The 18,826-nt window shown below is 41.7% G+C and overlaps 1 protein-coding gene across 1 annotated transcript in view; it reads left to right on the forward strand.

Moving 5' to 3' along the window:
• The window catches only part of si:ch211-57n23.4 (immunoglobulin superfamily DCC subclass member 3), a 58,520-nt gene that overhangs the window by 37,592 nt on the left and 2,102 nt on the right, over positions 1 to 18,826 (forward strand). The window contains exons 11-13 of the mRNA XM_038724295.1: positions 7,308 to 7,421; positions 8,158 to 8,284; positions 8,513 to 8,627. Of these exons, the coding sequence (XP_038580223.1) occupies positions 7,308 to 7,421; positions 8,158 to 8,284; positions 8,513 to 8,627 (356 nt within the window). The remainder of the gene's footprint in view (positions 1 to 7,307; positions 7,422 to 8,157; positions 8,285 to 8,512; positions 8,628 to 18,826) is intronic.

Genomic DNA, 18,826 nt, shown 5'->3' on the forward strand with positions numbered 1-18,826 from the left:
TACACTGTACTGGCAGGAGTATTACATACCCATGATAGAAACTAATGTTCCCCTTCGAGGGAACTCGAACTGCGTTGGTGACGACACTATGGGAACGCCTCTGGGCGTGGCAGGGCTGAAACATGAATGAAACTACTCCAGTCCTATTGGTGTTGCTAGAACGGTAGCGTGTGACGGCGTAACTGGAGGCGTATATAAGCACGCCGGCACACAGGACACTTTAGCCTTTTTCTATTCAGCAGGCACTCTGGCATGTTTGAAGACCAAGAAAGCTACAGCAAATCCAAAGAAGCTCTTACCTGGAAGGAGGAGAAGGCTGGTGAACAATTCAGGCGATGTGTTTTTCTGTGCCCATGCTATATCATGGCTGGCGTCACTCATATTCTGTGTGTTTCCTGTCTGGTGATGCCGCATGCCCAGGCAGCTCTCGAGGGGGCTGCTTGCGGCCATTGCGAGGCCCTGCCCCTGAGGGTGCTGAGGTCCCGTGCGGCTCTCTTTTTTCCGAAGACGACCGGATGTGCCCACCCCGTGGCTCGCGCCCGGCGCTACATCTCCGAGGACATCGGGACTGCCGAGGCTTTTTCCTGTTCCTCGTCTGCTGACTCCTCTCTTCCCCGTTCGGGAGTCCGTTTCTCCTCGGCTTCTCCCGCCCGAGGTATGAGTTTGGAGAGGCTTGCACAGTCTGATTCTGAGGAGCTAGACGTGCTTAGCATCATGGAGGATGACTTCCAGGAGCCGGGCCGACGTCATTAGACCGCGCCTAGCTATGAGAGACTGGGCAGGAGCCGCTGGCCGACAGTAACCTCTATGAGCTTTTCTGCAGCCCGTGGCCACCCCCGCGTTCTTTCCTGATTTGCACAATGAGTTATGTAAATCATGGAACAGACCAAAAAAAAAAAAAAAGGCTGCTCTGCACGGCTGACTGTGTCCCCTCTGCTGGACTACAGCAGCGTGACAGAAATTAAGCAGCACGGCTTAAGAGAATGGAATGATGCCTTGTGGGGAAGAAGCGATCGCGAGCTATCTTTCTCCCACCCTCGCATCGTTCTTTCAGATGTCAAGGCCTACATGGCAGGGGGTCGAGCTGGTGCAAGCCTGCACATTATGGCCATCTTGCAGGCATACCAGGCCGATCTTCTCAAAACTATGACCTAGGGGGAGGTCCCTCTGAGGAGGACCTGACTGAGCTCCGTGAGCTACGGATTTAAACGCGTCCATCTGTGGCTCAAACTCTCGGGCATCCAGGGGAAGGAAAAGGCTTTTCTCCTGGATGTGCCCCCCTCTCTCCTACTGGCCTGTTTGGTGAGGAGTTTTCTGCCCGCTCTCCGCGGTTGCCACGTCCTTGTCAGGACCGACCTATTTGAATGGCCTATTTGAATCACCAGGGGGGTCTGCGCTCGCGCCCATTATGCAAGCCGGTGCATCGGATCGTCCTGTGGTCCCAGTAGAGACTGCTGTCCCTCAGAGCGATGTACCTCCCTGGGACCCAGAATCAGGGAGCAGACCTGCTGTCGAGACAGGGGCTGAGGCCCGGGGAATGGAGACTCCACCCCGAGGTGGTGGAGTTATTATGCGAAGAGTTCGGCCCCATAGACGTGGACTTGTTTGCGTCTCAAGAGACGACGCACTGTCCTCTGTGGTTCTCCCTCTCGCCCCCAGCCCCGCTAGGGCTGGATGCCATGGTACAGACGTGGCAGAGGCTGCGGCTGTATGCCTTTTCCCCAGTCGCTCTGCTTCCGGGGGTTCTGGAGCGGGTCCGTCAGGACGGTGTCAGCCTACTGTTAGTAGCCCCGTTTTGGCCGGCCTGAGTGTGGTTCTCGGACTTTTTGCTCCTAGAGGTCCCTCTGAGGAAGGACCTGCTGTCTCAGGTGCAGGGCCAGGTCTTTCACCCTTGCCCCGCCCTATGGAGACTGTGGGTCTGGCCCCTGAGGGGGTCCAGTTCCTGGAGGCGGGCCTCGCGGCAGGAACAGTTGAGACGTTGCTCAGCTCCAGAGCCCCGTCCACGAGAAGGATGTACAGCCTACAGTGGAATGTGTTTGCCACCTGGTGCAGAGAACGAGCGGTGGACCCAGTTACCTGCCCGGTGACTATGGTACTGGAGTTCCTCCAGAACCGTTTCTCTGCTGGCCTTTCCCCATCCACACTCAAGGTATATGTGGCTGCCGTGGCGGCGTTCCACACCCCTCTGAGGGATGGGCCTCTGGGGAGGCTTCCACTGGTCGTGCCAGTTCCGTGGAGCCCAGAGGATGAAACCCGTGACTCGTTCCAGGCTTCCCACCTGGAACCTGGCGGTGGTTTTCGAAACGCTGGCTGAGGCCCCCTTCGAACCCCTGGAGTCGGCTGAGGCCAAGCACCTGACCCTTAAGATGGCCTTTCCCCTCGCTATCACCTCTCTGAGGAGGGTGGGGGATCTACAGGCACTTTCGGTGTCTCCGCAATGCCTGGAGTTTGCCCCGGGGAGGGTCACAGCCATCCTGTACCCCTGTCCGGGCTATGTCCCTAAGGTCCCATCCAGGTTGGCAGGGTTCACGGTGCTGCAGGCGTTTCATCCCCCACCTCATGTGACGGCGGAGGACGGGAGACTTCATCTGCTCTGTCCTGTCAGAGCACTGAGTATTTACACTCTGAGGTCTTGCCGGTGGAGGAAGGCAGACCAGTTGCTGGTGTGTTTCGGGTCCCCCAAGGCTGGGGTCCCCGCTTCCAAACACACGATCAGCAACTGCATTGTTCAGACTATTTCCCTGGCCTATCAGGTGCACGGATTACCTTATATACGCCTCCAGTTACGCCGTCACACGCTACCGTTCTAGCAACACCAATAGGATTGGAGTAGTTTCATTCATGTTTCAGCCCTGCCATGCCCAGAGGCGTTCCCATAGTGTCGTCACCGACGCAGTGTCTCGTTCCCCTTCTCGGGGAACAAGGGTTACATACGTAACCCTAGACGTTCAAGTATCAGCTGTTCAATCACACAGTCGATGGTCCTGTCATGCACTGCACATGATAACTCCCACTATGTTATATGGTGCGCTTACTTTGCCACGGGGGGGGGTCTATTACTCTATTGAACTGTGCTATTTTGTCTACAGTTAGAATAAAACCGTATACTTGATCTTCTGCATGTAAAGTTGACTTGTTATGAACTTTACTAAGAGGATAAATAGTAAACTGGAGAGATTAAAACAGAATCTGAGTTATTTCTGTTTATGTTTTAAGAAACAACATTTTATGTACATCACCACTACTTATATCACACTGACAATAATGATATTTTCATCAGCTTTAGCTGTAGATACTGTGTCCCTATAATACCAAGAATACCACACAGCTTACAGGCAGGTTGCTGGGCCTAAGGCAGGCACATTATGAAGTCCTTACCTTTATGTGTTGTGTCCTGAAGAATGGCGTATTTACACATTTTATATGGCCTCACTTGGTTGACTGTAAACTTAATCACATTTTATGCAGTTGTAATCATTTATATATTGAACAGATGCATAGTGCATTAATGGATAAACATGTTTTATATAAAACCATTAATGTATTCTAATATTTATAAGTTGCAATTAACAATAACACAAACAGAAGATTGGAACTGTACAAGCTATACAATTCTCAAGATTTTATTAATAGAAAATAATTTAAATAACATTACTGGTTCTACATGAAAATACACACAGACCATTCTTTTAACTGAGTACAGTGACAAAACAAAATACATTCTTGCAATGTTGAGAACAACAAAAGTCACAGCTGCGTTGGCTGAGACATTTGTTTATCAGATTTCATCTAAATCTCTCTTTTAGAGATGTTTTTTTAGAATATTAATTGTAGGACTGATCTGGCTTTGCCTTCATTAATAAAGATCTTAACCTGAAAACCGCAAACCAAGACTTCTGTGCTGGTTTCACATTTATGTCCTGTGTTAAACCGTTAACCGACAAAGGGCGACTGCCTCATCCATCCATGAGGATCTTTTGGCCTGATGCGTATGCTGGGGAAAGGAAAAACATGTTTATATAATATAACACACCATCACAGCAATCTTTAATCTTCCATCGTGGTTGAAATGCAGAACTATTGAGAGAAACCTGTAGAAAAGGCAGATCATGCAGTTCACAAGTTGTACATGTGTGAACAAACCCAGAGGAAAAGACAACATTTAGAACATTTGTAAGACTAAATTCTTCCTGTATTGTGAGCCAACGCTGCCACCTTGTGACTAAAAAGTGGCATTAGCTTTTATTTGCACAAAATACCCATGTAAATTAAATACTAGTTTCTGTTAATGAGGTACACCAAGCTAAAACTGTTCCAATTTAGAGGTTATATTCTTAGCAAAGTTGTCATCACTTAGAAGATTTGGGTTAAAACGCCAAGAATAAGTCTGTTTTGGGAGGGAAATATTTAATGATATTGCTAAGGGGCTGTGTTCAGAAATTAAAATATTATGGTACTTGGAATTGGTGATTTGAGAAATAAGGTTAGAGCTAGTCAAAAAATAATCAGTCCTACTGTTTGTGAACATTTGAGTAGAATGAATACTCTTTGCTTGTAGGATGCTGAATCCTCCAAATATCTACTAGATTCCTAGTTTTCAAAAGTTTGTTTAGAAGCTTTACAGATGCAATTTCAGGTGCTGGTCGTGTAGATAATCTGTCTAAGAAAGGATCTAGATAGCAGTTAAATTCCCCGGCTATTATTATGTTTGAGTCACTATCGTCTGGAAGCAGATCAAAAACCTTTTTGAAAAAATTGGTCTTGTCCGGACCATATATGTTAAGCAGGGTTACTGAGAACGAGTTTATAGTACCAGAGACAAATGAATTTCTACAAAGAGGGTCGTTGTTAAAAGAAGTTACCTGGAATGGGATTTTTTTTCGAAACGATATTGCCACACCACGGGCGAGGTAAATGGCAATTGATATATCTGAGATACCCAATTGCATTTCAGCCTGTGCTGCATAGTTGTTTTGATATGTGTCTCTTGCAAAAAAATTATATCCACAGAAAGAGATTTCAGGTGTTTAAAAACTTTCTCCCTTTTGACTACACTACCAAGCCCTTTCATGTTCCATGAAATCAGTTGTAAATCTCTGCCTCCTACATGCATTTTACCTTGTACTTGAGTCATTTTGAAAAAATGTGAAAAAATACAAATGCTGTTGCAATACTGAATGCAAGTGAATAAAACATGTGCATCTGAGCCAAACAAGAACAACAACACAGTCCCACATCAACCACCCCTCCCTCACCTCCGCGTCCCTTAAATTTGGTCAACACAGGAGCTGCTGGACAAATAGTAGGCCGGACCCAAGTAGCGCCCTCCACCACAATGTAAATATAAGTTGAAAATTGAAAGCTAGTAACACATTTGAAAACAAAGTAAAATACGCCTTTAAGAGAAATTGTCCTGCGCCCTGGTGCATTAATAATTGCCATGTGGCGCGACATTCCTTAAATGAACGAGCTGCTTCAGCTGCCGCTGGATCATTCCTCCTCATCCCAGTAAACATGAAGCCTGGCCGGATGGCGCAGGTGATGTTTAACTCCCACGTCTCTCAGGGCTTTCATCACGTCTCGAAAGGCACAGCGCTGGCTCATCACTTCGTTAGTATAATCAGGGAAGATCAGAACTTTGTTTCCCTTGTACTCCATTGATTGCGTCCTGCTGAGGCGTAGAAGCTGCTCCTTAACCTGAAAATGATGAATACGAGCCATCATGGTGGCATCATGGCTTGCCACCCGACGCAGATTTAGGTTGCAGAGAACGATGTGCGCGATCAACTTTCACTGGATGTGGAAAGTGCTGTTTACCCAGCAGTTCAGGAATAAGTTTGGAAACAAAATCAGTTGGTTTTCCTTCTTCTGAATTTTCTTTTATACCAACAATCTTGATGTTGTGTCTGCGGGACCGTGCTTCTAAGTCCAGTAGTTTGGTTTGAAGCTGGCTGGTGCATTTTGTTAAATCCTCACACTTTATGTCAAGCACTTCCACATGCTCTTCAAGTGCACTGGTCACTTGCTCTTGACTGACCATGCGGTTTTGCAGGTCAGTTTGCACAGAGAGCACAGACTGAAACTTGGTGTCAAAGGCATCAAAACGTTCATCGAGTCTCCCCAGAGTCGTCTCTGACATTTCCTTACAGATTTCCTTGCATATCTCGTACATGTGGGTTTTGTCTATGGACATAGTATCTGAAGCGGTAGTCGTAGGTTTAGCAGAGGGCTCGTAAGAGTGGCTATCACTAGCACTAGACTCGCTAGCATTAGCACTGCCGATGTATCCACTGATGGTCTTGGGCTTCCCAGGAGGGTTTCTTTGCCGCGACATTTTCAAGCTAAGTTCAACAGATGAAATAGGCGAGCGAGCAAAAAATATCAGCTCTTGGACAGTTTTATCGTGGTGTTCGGTAATTTTGCATAAGTTGCGGTGGAGAGCACAAGCTAAGCACGTCTACATCCTACGCATGCGCACTAGCGTCCCTCAAGGATTCATTGTTAACATGTACAAACTGAGATTGATAAATAGACCTTTAACCAGTTTAGAATGGTTCCTTTAATGCCAATTAAATATTCACTTTCCATGTATATCTATATTTTAAGAATATCCTGCCAGATTAAATGAGATTCTTCCAGATTTCACATTTAATTTACTATGTTTTGTACTTTTTCCAGCGGTGGTGTTAATATTTATTAGATTTGTATACAAAGCTCCTCTTCTGTTTATTTTTGATTGAATTACTTGCTAAATGGTATGGGGGGCCAGACACCATCACTATGGAGTTTTGTGTGGGTAACTGCTAAAATGGAAACACTGAGCTTGTAAGACTGTGACTCTGCCTTCTGGTCTCAATTCTGAATTGTCATGGATTTGGTCCACCAATAAACTCAGTAAGATTTCTATATATGAGAACTTCCCCATCCAAGGTGGGATGAATGCTGTCTCTCCTAATCAGACCAGGTTTTCTCCAGAAAGTCTGCCAATGATCTACAAAGCCCACATCGTTTGCTGACCACCACCTTGACAGCCAGCAGCAAAATGATGACATTCAGATTTTTATTGAATCAACTGTGGATGATTTGATTATCGTCTTTAATCCATTTTCCCCTCTGATCTTTATAGTGTGCACGTGCAGTCCCTGCACCACCAATACAATAGTCATTGTGTATGTTGTGTAGAAAAGTGTAACGAAGTATGATTGCTTAAAGAAGAACACATACTTAGCAGAGACATTCACAAATCATTCCACTTCATAAACATTGTTTCAAACTCTTGACTGACTCTGTATGCCACTCTGTTTCAGAACCGGGTGGAGTGTATGAAGTCAAACTGTTGGCCTACAATGGAAACGGGGAGAGTGACTGCTCCAAGAGACTGGTGTCACTGGCAGAGGAAGGCATGAGTGACCAAAGCACTGGTGATTATGGTCACGCACTGTGTCTTGCTTTCAGCCAGTCCTCTGGTTACACTTGCAAATGTTGTTGAAGAGTGCAAAGTACAATGGTTAAATTTGAATTATATATATTTAATTCACAACCTATAGACACCTTTTAACTACTATAAACAGTGGGTGCAAATATGTTCTGATCTTGCTTAAAGTTAGACAATACCATCATGAAGTTAAGGATGAGACCAGCATTTTTGGAAATGATAACCTTGAAAAAACAGATTTCATCTGCAAGTTGGAAACTACATTAATAAAGACTATACACACGTGAAGGGTAATGAACCTAATGTAGTTCCTATATTCTTAGATGCATAAATGATGTAAGACATCATTTAGGTAGGTTTATTGTCACAATATAACAAGTAACAATATCCAATATCCCAATTATCACTAAAGTACAAAATTATACATGGGCAAAATCCCAAATAAACTCATGGCCCAGGATGAATTTCTCTTAAAATTTATATTGGCTACTATAAGAAAGCTCTCACATTGAAATTGCTGCAGGCAAACCTCCACACAAGGATCACCAGATTGTCAGGGAAATTATTTCTATGGAGTTTCTGCACATTGCATTAAGACTATAATTTCAACTATATGTAAAATCCAGGAAAACATGGACCAGATATATAGTGCGAAATGTTAGTTTGGCAAAATCTCAGCTTTTTTGCAGGGTGGTCCTCATTAGTGCTGTGTTTGTTTCCAGGAGGGAGCAGTCTGTGTCAGTGCAGGGATGGAGAAGCCTCTCTGGGCAGCATTGTCATTGGCATCCATATTGGCACAGCCTGTATAATCTTCTGTGTGCTCTTCCTTATGTTTGGATACCGTCGCAGGTAAGTACCAATACACTGTATATCCTTTCAACTTGTATTTTATACACTATAAATAATCCGTGTCAATTTACAATCCAATGAAATGTGTATCATTTTACTGATATAGAAACCCACACCTGGCTAGTCCAGTGAATAGAAATAGCCTCTGAAAATCCTATACCTTCATGAATTGAGATTTTGTTATGTTGCAAAGTTATAGAAAAATCTGTAGCTGGAACCTGTTTACAGTCTGTTTTGCAGTAAAGGGACTCAGGACAACTGGTCTGTACCGAGGGACAACACAGGACACAATGGCATCCATAAAGATGGAGCAAACCGCCAAACAGTGGAGTCAGTGCCTCAGGTAGTCACTCAGAATATGCTTGTCACAGCTTTTTTGATTTTATTCAGCCACTTAATTTAGTACTGTTTCAGTACATTTTCAAGTATTTGTCTTGGTGTAGAGACTTGAAAAAAGGTATTCTAGTTAATAAAACAAGTACATTATAGATGGGCAAGTGGGCCTTGCATTTAATTACAAGTTAAATGATGAAAAAGTAAACTCTTAGCACTCAACTTGTGGCTCAGAAGAACTGTAGTGTAAATTCACTGCAGGTACATAGCAGGTGCAAATATTCTGGGTTTTGAAGTAAGCACACATTTGCCATAAGTAACATTTAATTTGACATTTCAATTGAGAATTATGTCATTTTACATCATTAGTGTGGAGCGACAGACATTTTTTGTTGATGTTTCTAACTGATTACTGTGGCAGAGACCAAAAGAGAAAGTAGAGGAGTGAATTTATTCCACTAGTACAGTGGGTTCTTAACCTGGGGGTCAGGACCCTCCTGGGGGTTGCAAGAATGCTGCTATAGACACAAATAGAAAAACAATAACTTATATAATCTAACTTAATAAATAAATAACTAGGCGGACTATAGTTGTGAATGAAATCACTTTGGGTGGACACTGTAAATATTTTGCACTGTTCAATCCACTAGGTGGCAGTAATGCCAACTGCTATAAAAACGCCAAAGAAGAAAAAAGGCCTGATCAGACAGAAAGCGAGGCGCACAGCAATGCCTTTTCTTGGTTAAATTTAGAAAAGAGCAAAGTGCTGTGTTTTCAGCTGTCCTGTCTGTCTAATCAAAAATTATAGCGCCAGTGATCTGTAATCTTTGGTTTGTTGCTAAGTAACTTGATCACAACTCACAGGTGTGTGTCTTTTGTTGTTAAAAACACCTGCTTTAAAAATAGACAAACTGAGGGCGCCAGACAATCCAAGCAACTGTAAACGTCCGTGAGCACAACTGAGGGCCCGTCTCTCCATTCATTAGATTGGACAATGGGAAAAACCGCACACGTTGAATTTTTTTCAACTCCGTGCGCTCAGAGCACTCATTCAAAAGCGCAAGGCGCAGCAGGCACCCACAATGCAAGGTGCCCAGGGCGCATTAACAGCACGCAGAATGCTCACTGCCAATAGAAAACAATTTAAAAAAGGCACCTCACTGCAACAAATGTCATGAAATATTAACTTCAAAAAGGGGTCGGACTGCCAGAAAGGTTAAGAACCCCTGCACTAGTAGAAAAGCTTTATTTAAGTAAATCTCAACCTGACCATCCAAGACAGAAATTCAAAGAGATGCCCTATCCAAGCAAGTTGGATAACTACGGTACCTGAGACAGGACAAAAGATGTCTTTAGATTGATATATTAAGAAATTATATTTACTTGATTATTCAGTAAAACCATATGTTATTGTGAATATTATTGTTACTTGTTCATTAAACAGCCACATCAAGAAATGTTACATGATGTCTCATACTCATACAATACATTATTTTACTGTACTGTAATCATACTTTTTGTTACATCTTGGGAGGGTCGCTCATCTAGACTAACATACCAAAGTAAATGAAGAACATCTCAAAAACTATCACATCTAGTGCATCAAGTATGACCACTCACAGATAACAGGAAAATGTAAGCCTCACTGTTTCTGCACCACAGCCCATTATGAAACACATACATGAAGTGAGGATCAAGGCTCCTCTCGCTTTGCTTAATTAATTAGATTGGCAATCTGCAAATCTTACCAAAATGTCTTTTTTAATTTTTTTAAATACAACAAAACACAAAGTAGTTTTTAACGTTTTTTAAACATTTTTAATAGGCATTTAGCATGTGAAAGAAGAATTTACACATTTGTGTGCACAGTGGCAAGGCACTATTTAAAAAAAAAATAAAAGGTTTTTTTTTTAATGCAAATTTGGAAAGTATTTATTATTGGTCACTTGATAGGCACACGGTCATGTTATGTGTCACTACTAGCAGTAAAATAAATACATCTTTTCCACCAGTGAAAAGCAGCTGCTGATCTGAGCTTCCCTGCTTTTACCGTTTTATTGCCAATAATATTCGTCAGCTGTTTGTCTCAGGAAGGTAACAGCAAATTTCTGTCCATGTTGCAAAGCCATAACAGAGCGCTGTAGAATAACTACAGTGAATTACAATCCAACAACATTTTTTTCTACCAGGGCAGTAAAAGTTTAGCTATCTGATCTCAGCTAAAAATTTAGCTAGCTGATCTGAGCTTTCATGCTGGAAGCTGCCGTTTTATTGCCAATTAGCGATCAGCTGATTGTCTCACAAATGTAACCGACAAAGCCAAAACAGAGCGCTGGAGAGAGAGAGTCCATCCATCGTCAACCACTTGTCCTGCGTACAGGGTCACGGGGGGCTGGAGCATATCCCAGCTGAAAACGGGCGAAAGGTGGGGTACACCCTGGCCAGGTAGCCAAACCATCGCAGGGCCACACCACATAGTCAAACAAACAGTCACACCTAAGGACAACCTGGGGTCACCAATTAAGCTAGGCCGCATGTCTTTGGACGGTGGGCGGAAGCCAGAGCACCTGGAGAGAACCCACACAGAGACAGGGAGAACATGTAAACTCCACACAGAAAGGCCGGGGTCTGAACCCGCGACCTTCTTGCTGTCAGGCAAACCACTGCACCACCATGCTGCCTTAGAGAGAGCATCACTACATGAAATTAATCCAACCACATGTATTTTCTACCAGAGCAGTAGATGTTTAGCTGGCTGATGCTTCCATGCTGTAAGCTAACGTTACCGTTTTATTGGGAATTACTGATGAGCTGATTGTCTCGCTAACGTAACCGGAAAGGCCAAACCACAGCACTGGAGAATAACAAGGCTACATGAAATTAATCCAACTAACATTCCATATTTTACACCACCGACGAAACGCGTCACTTCTCTCTGTGATTATGGCCAGCTTCTAGCTATAGCTATCAAACAACAGCTTTCATTTGCATTGCTAAAGTGTGACTAACTTAATTACCTTTCCAGCAGAGAACAGACAACTTCAGCTCCATTATGTCCGTGATTTTTTGCAGTCATCTGTCTTCATCTGTCCCGACTCCATCTGGCGTCATGATATAAAGAGCCACTGGCTGTCGGCTCTCATGCTAAATAACACGTGTGCTCGTTCATTTGTCCAACTTCTAATAAACCGGAGGGCCTACCTTTAGCAGTTGATCCCCTTACACGCATCTATCATTTTCTTTCTTGGAACAAATACTGACCTACTGAAATATTGGTTGAAGTTTGATGCTAGTATTTATCCTTCTGTCATATGACACATTGATATGACATTTTTTGTAGCCATTTGTGATAAAAACCTAAGAAATGATGGCCCAAACCACAAATAATAAGACTAAAAAAGAACAAACTGGAATTTCTCTTTAAAGTTTGGTTATGTCAAAAGTGAAAATCTCAGCAAGAAACTGAAAAGTGACCTCTGGGTTCCTCCAAGATAAGGATTAAACTCAGATAGGTGCCTTTTTAAATTACCATCTACTACTAATAAGTAGAGGTTAAATGGAACAAACTGAGCTACTGAAAGAACTGACTTTTACAGTAAGTAATAGTATTCTTCACAGCTCAGTAGTATATCGCTAAAAGTCTACTGGTGATGTAGTATCTTTATTCGTACTATGGTACACTGCTTTTGCATGTCAAAAATAGTACAATACTTAAATAAAACTAATTCCTTGTCTTTCCTCTGTTTTATCTCCTTCCTGTCCTGTTGCTTACTCTTCCTCTGAGCAGGTGGTCTGTCCAGGGCAGTGCCAGGTTGTCATTGAGCAGCATTTGTCAGGTTTGCTTGGCACGGACACTGGCTAACACTGGTCAATAACATAAACACCCACATCCCTCTTTCTCACTTAGGAATCCCACTCCTCCAATCAATGAGGTCCTTCTGTGGCCTTTAAAAGGGGTCAGTCATAGGTTTAGTTTCCTCAAAAACTGCTGCTAATAACCTCAAAGTAGCCCCACAAAACTGCGACAGAATGCTTATAGAACATTTTTTGCCACCCCAACCCTATCCTCCACCCCTACCTCAAACCAAAGCCTATTGCCTTTATTGCCTGTGCACATGCACCTGTAGGAAAATCTTTCAAACAGCATTACATCTCCAGATTAGGTCCTGTCACATTCTTTTTGTGTGCGCACCTCATACACTCATGTCACTTTTCCAGTGAGAGTCTGTTCCATAACCAAAATATTCTATTCCTCAGATCTCCTCTGTTAAACTGACATGTGAAAATGTGCACTACAGTCTTGTGTGCCCCCAAAATTAAGCCAAATATTCTCACCTGACTGAGACTTTCCAGTCAGTCTGTTGTGTCAGAACTCTTGACTTGCCTTCAATTCCTCTGCAATAAGAAAGGAAAGAAACATAGCGGCCTTTGTGAATGAGATTCTGATTAGAAATGATTGTCTATCACCACACAAGCCATTTAGAAGAACCTTGTAAACCTCCAAAGAAAGCTACCTCAGTCTGGCAAGAATGCCTGAGCCATAGTTGTGGCCAATGTTAACCTGATTGTGCTGCTTTTGCTAGCCTACCTCAACCAAAAATACTGAAACCCTTTCCCTTTAGCAATCACTTCCTTGACCAGTACCAGTATTAGTGTACCGTGCCAGCTGCCAACAACACTAGTCCAGAGAGTGCTCACCAGGATGACTACCAAGGAGAGCATAACTGTGACAGAGCCTGAATTCCACTGCCACAAGTCTAAGCCTTACCGTGCCAGAGATCGACAAGAGCCTTAACAACCTCCTCCAGGTTACCTTTTGTTTCCATCATGTTCAGTTTTAGTGGAAATCTTCAACTTTTCTTATCTCACATCAGAATATATCAAGAAGGCCATGTAGTGTTTTCTACCAGATTATTGTTGCTCCAGTATGTGGTTATCCATGGCTTTGAAATACCCACAAGTGTCCATCTCCAAAGACATGTTTGTGCAGAGGATGTAGCGGAAAATATGGACCTCAAAGACCTCCCAAAGAACAACAAGTTGAAACTATGCTTGTTTGATCTGCACAGACCTGATGGCATTCTGAATATAAGCCAAAAAAATGACTGAGGCCAGGCTGCCAGGTTGACGTTCCAGATGCCAAATTGATCACCCTGGGACCTTAACGACTGACTTGGCAGCTAAAGACGTTTTATGGTGATACTTGCCTGAATGCACAGATAAGGTTCATGTTTCACTGTGTCAGCATATCCAAAAAGTTCTTCTATGAAAACCAAGCTGAATGATACCCAAAGATGTAAAGGTTTGGATGGTTTTCATTATTTTCCTTTAAAAAAAATATTTTAAGAGAGACTACATTTCCTTACAAATTTGGAATGTTTTAAAGGGGTCACCTGTGTGTAAAGTGCTTTAACTGAATCCAAGCCAAAAAAAAATGTTGCTCTTGATTTCATTACCATTTTTTAAATATCTTTCATGTCCTTTAGTTTCATTGCATTGGAAGTCATTGCAGGTGCACCCCTTCAACATGAAAGTCTTTATTTTGTTGATTCTAACATTTTACTTTTAAGTAAATTTTGTTAACCAAATGAAGATGTCAGATATTTTGAAATACTTTTTATGTTGATACTATAATACTTCCTTCCTTTTGTAAAGTAGTTGAATTTGTGCCAAATATTTAGATATCTTAAAGAAATATGTAACCAAATACCTTTACATTCAAGTCCAGAGCACAGAAATGCCTGTTGAGTGAGATGTGTGAATGGCTAACAATAGGTGAACCTTGAGGGCAGCATCGTTGAGAAGGAACCACATATTTATTTTTACATTTTTGACTGGACTGATTTTGATTTCAATTGGACTTTAAACAGTTGAAAAAATGTAGTGAACCAGGATTTCAATTTCCATGGCTTTGGATTACAAGGCTAAAGAAACTCACTCACAAAATTGTGTGTTGCCTCAAGGTTTTATGGTCCTCGAGGTTTACCTTAACCCTTTATGAATGTTAAAGGTTTACTCAAAGCAGAATAGTATGAAGATAAGTTTTTTCCCCCTCTTTTTTACAGAACTGAAAGCCTGAAAGCTGTTAAACCAATGCGATACCAAAAAGTGTATTTGATATGGAAGACCTATAAAGTCAATGTGTTTTTGTAGTGTGAAGTGCGTAGTGGTTAAACTAGTTTTTTTAAATGGAAAGCATTTGTCGGTCCTATGGGAACAATTTATTTCTCTGCCTCTTTTCATTTGAGTATTTTGTTCATCCTGGTGTATACAGGAAACATTGCCAAAACAAATGTTTGCTTTTTTAAAAAAAAGTGTAATATTGTTATTATTAGATTTGAAAACATTACTTATGATAATTTCAAATGTCATTTTTTACATGTGTAAGGATGCCAAGAAAATTATTGTTAGGATTACTTTGGAATGGTCTTTGAGCAAGGGATGTGAGTTTTCCAGAGACAGTAACTATAAGGCTGGAAAGTTTGTAAAAGCCACAATCACCCCAAACAGCCAGCTACTAGAAAAAAAAAGAATTATGAAAAAAGAAAAGAATTGTAATAAAGTAGAAGCTGGTTGCTAGTACCAACGAAAAACTACACTTCTTCTACTGCTTTTCGTTTCTCTTCCCACTTGTAGATTGTAGCCAACTGAAGACTTAAAGCTTTAGCCTGTTGTTACTAAGGTCCTGTTCTTTGTCTTTGGCAAAAATGAAAAGGTGGAGGTAAAGGACAGATTGTAGATAATCTGCAACTGGAAACGGAGACCAAGTTGTGACTTGAAAGGTTTTAAGTGTACATTTTGTTTTACACATTAATGTAGTACATTCTCAAAAAGAAATGTTTTAATGGGTCAGTTCATGCAAATGACAAAAAAAATGTCACAGTTAGAGTTTTATTTACTAAGGTTTGTTGGTTACCAACCCAGTACAGTGGAAGTGAATGGAATTCTGTAGAAGAAATAACAATTGCAAATTAATTCATAAGGAATGAAATGCACCTTTGCTAAAATAATTACACATTAGCTGCTATAGTCTTACTTGGCCTAGTATGACCTCCTGGAGTTGCACTAAACTCCTGTTTAGGGTGGTAATGTTATAACAATTAGATAGATATTGCTGTGTTACTGACACTGACTGACATTGACTTTGCATGCTGACTAATCTCTTACTTGTGCTTCTGTTAAACTATGTGAGAGCATTTTATCCAGTAATTACCACTTCTTTCCACAGTGGCCACTTTGTTCAGCAAAAGTTACATAGGCTCTCTTAAAAGCATTCAAAAACATATTTGAAAAACTCAACAGCGGTTGTACTTCTTGAATGCCTTAATACCACAAGTGGTAAGAGGGAAAATTATTTTTTTGTGATTTGTTTGAACTGACTCTTTAATGTTATTTATTTATTTTATTTATTTAGCATTATGGCTCCTGTTCTAAAGTCTAAAGTTCTGATGGTAATGACACAAGGACCTTTCCCTATAAAATTGGCACTCAAATGGTAAAAACATAATGAATTGCATATGTTGTCAGGTAGTGTTCCGATAACACTATGTCCATTAGCTACTTTTATTTCAAGCAATGTATTGTTTCTGTTAACATGTAGACCAAATTACTTGTTAAAAATATATGCCAATGGACGCAGAACAAATATTCCTTAAAGGGATAGTTAACAGATACTTTTCCACAGTCAGTGCATTACCTGCAGTAGATTGTGGTCAGTGTGTACCCAGCAGAGTTGTACCAGCATGGAAGCTAAGCAATGTAGTGTTGTGGACAGGGTCAGCAGCTAACAGGTTTTCTTCTCTCTACTTCTCCAAACTGGGGACCTACTGCAGGTAATACACTGACTGTGGATAAGTACCTTAAACAGCTCCATTTCAAAAATCCCCAAGTATCCCTTTAAGAGCAAAATTGGATGAAAACAATTTCCTTAATTAATTAAAATAACCAAAGTGATTAAATTAAGGAATATTAAAGAGAAAAGCTATAACTATGATAGTAGCATTTTCAACTATGTAATTCCTACCAAACAGCTTGGTCTCTGTGTGACTCCAGACTGCTCTATATTAATGTCTGGACTGACCTCTGCTTTTTCTCCTTCATTGATCACATACCAACATGCCTAAAACCAAATAAAGACATTTTGCTGAATCATTTTTTTTCTGTCTATTTGACTTTTCTTAGCATTCAGTATATTAATTCAGTTAGCCCTGTGATAGACTAGGTGAACGCATGTCTCACCCAGGATGTGCTGGGACCCATCAAATTGACAGACAGATTGAACACATACTGTACTTCCGATAAACTTATCCATCACCCTTGTCCAAGTGGGACATTGGCATTCTGCCCACTGAGGCCTGCTCATGTCGTTCTCATGAAGTGTATCTTGTTATCAATTTTACTTATGTAGTGCCAATTCACAACAAAAGTTCTCACAGCACTTTTCATGGAGAGCAGGTCTAGAGCGTACTCTTTCAGCGTAGTCTTTATCATACAGAGACCCAACAATTCACACCATAAGCAAGGACAATGGCAAAGAAAACCTCCCTTTTAGGAGGTAGCGGCCATCTGCATCGACCGGTTGGGGGTAAGGGAGAGAGAGAGGGAGAGAGAGATATGCAGCCAACACAATATCCACACAGAAATACTAGGACTAATGATAATAATTGTAGAAACAGGTGTAGAGCAGGAACGTGGGGGTAAGCAGGAAGCCCCTGTTGCGGAGCCAGAAACACCTGCAGAAAGAGACAGGAGGAGAGAGGGATGAGAAAGCACAAAACTACCGGAGAAGTTGCGTTAGTAACATGCATCAATAAAAACAAACAAACAAAAAATATATATATATATAAAACAACAACAAAAAAAACATGCATCAATAGAATAAGAATGCATAAAGATTGAGAGAGAGAAGGAGGAAGGAGCTCAATGCATCATGGGAAGTCCCCCGACAGTCTAGGCCAGAGGTCACTAATAGGCGGACCGCGGTCCGGATCCGGACCCAGCCGCCGTCCTCTCCGGACCGCCGACCTACAGCCCATTTATTATTGAGACTTACTACCTCGTGACGGAGCGTTTCTATTTTAACCCGCGAAGCTTAGCATTTACTGTACTGGTTTAGAGGACCAGGAAACTCACAGACCAATCGCATGTGCTCCAATCGTCTCATGTGACGCTGCTCAGCCAATCAAATCTGTGCATACCGATGCTTGCGAGTTGAGTCCGCGAGATTCACCAGAGACGTTTTGGAAACACACCCGAATTCAGGAGACGAAAGATAAAAGAGATTTCACATGACTTTTAATCAAGAATGTACAGATTTTTACATGTACATTCCTCCCACGGGCAGTTCAAAACCAGAATATCTCATAGATCTCCAATATGCTAGCTGGAGCTCACATTTCTCACTGAACAACAGAAAGTAGGAAAGTGGTAGCTCTGTAAGAGGAATTGAAAGAGGAGGCATTACAGCTGTTCATTTGTTATGATGTGTTGAGTGTTTATTATAAAATTGGTTAAGACTGCACTTCATCACTTCAAGCTACACTTTTTATTAAATTTTTTCTAAAAATTAGGCACTTTAATTTAGTTTACTTAAATTTAGAATTTATTATTTGAAAAGTTATTATTTATTATCCTTCCAGTTTGATGTGAAAACTGACTGACAAATATTATTTGATTTGACAGTCCGTTGTTGACTAAAAACATGTGTTGATACAACTATAGGTTATAGTACTGAATGATAACGCAAGTTCGTCGTTTTGATGTTCCGGACCTTTGCTTCAGGAAATTTTCTCTAACTAGACCTTTTTGAAATCTAATTGAATACCCCTGGTCTAGGCCTATAGCAGCAAAGTAAGGGATGATTCAGGACTCACCTGAGCCAGCCCTAACTATAAGCTTTATCAAAGCAAAAAGTCTTAGGTTTACTCTTAAATGTGGAGACGGTGTCTGCCTCCTGAACCCAAACTGGGATCTGGTCCCACAGGAGAGGAACTTGATAGTTAAAGGCTCTTGCTCTTATTCTACTTTTGGAGACTCTAGGAACCACAAGTAACACTGCATTCGGGTAAGGTACTATGGGCTTTTTAAGACAAGATGGTGCCTGACAAGTAATGGCTTTGTAGGTAAGCAGAAGGATTTTAAATAGGGCTGCACAATTATCACAATCGTAATGTCGTCATGTGCAATTACATAACTCCAAAAAGTGTGTGA

The sequence above is a fragment of the Micropterus salmoides genome, unplaced genomic scaffold (genome assembly GCF_014851395.1).
Source record: "Micropterus salmoides isolate LMB-PRFRI ecotype aquatic unplaced genomic scaffold, ASM1485139v1 Ms_hic_scaffold_17, whole genome shotgun sequence".
Lineage (NCBI taxonomy): Eukaryota > Metazoa > Chordata > Actinopteri > Centrarchiformes > Centrarchidae > Micropterus > Micropterus salmoides.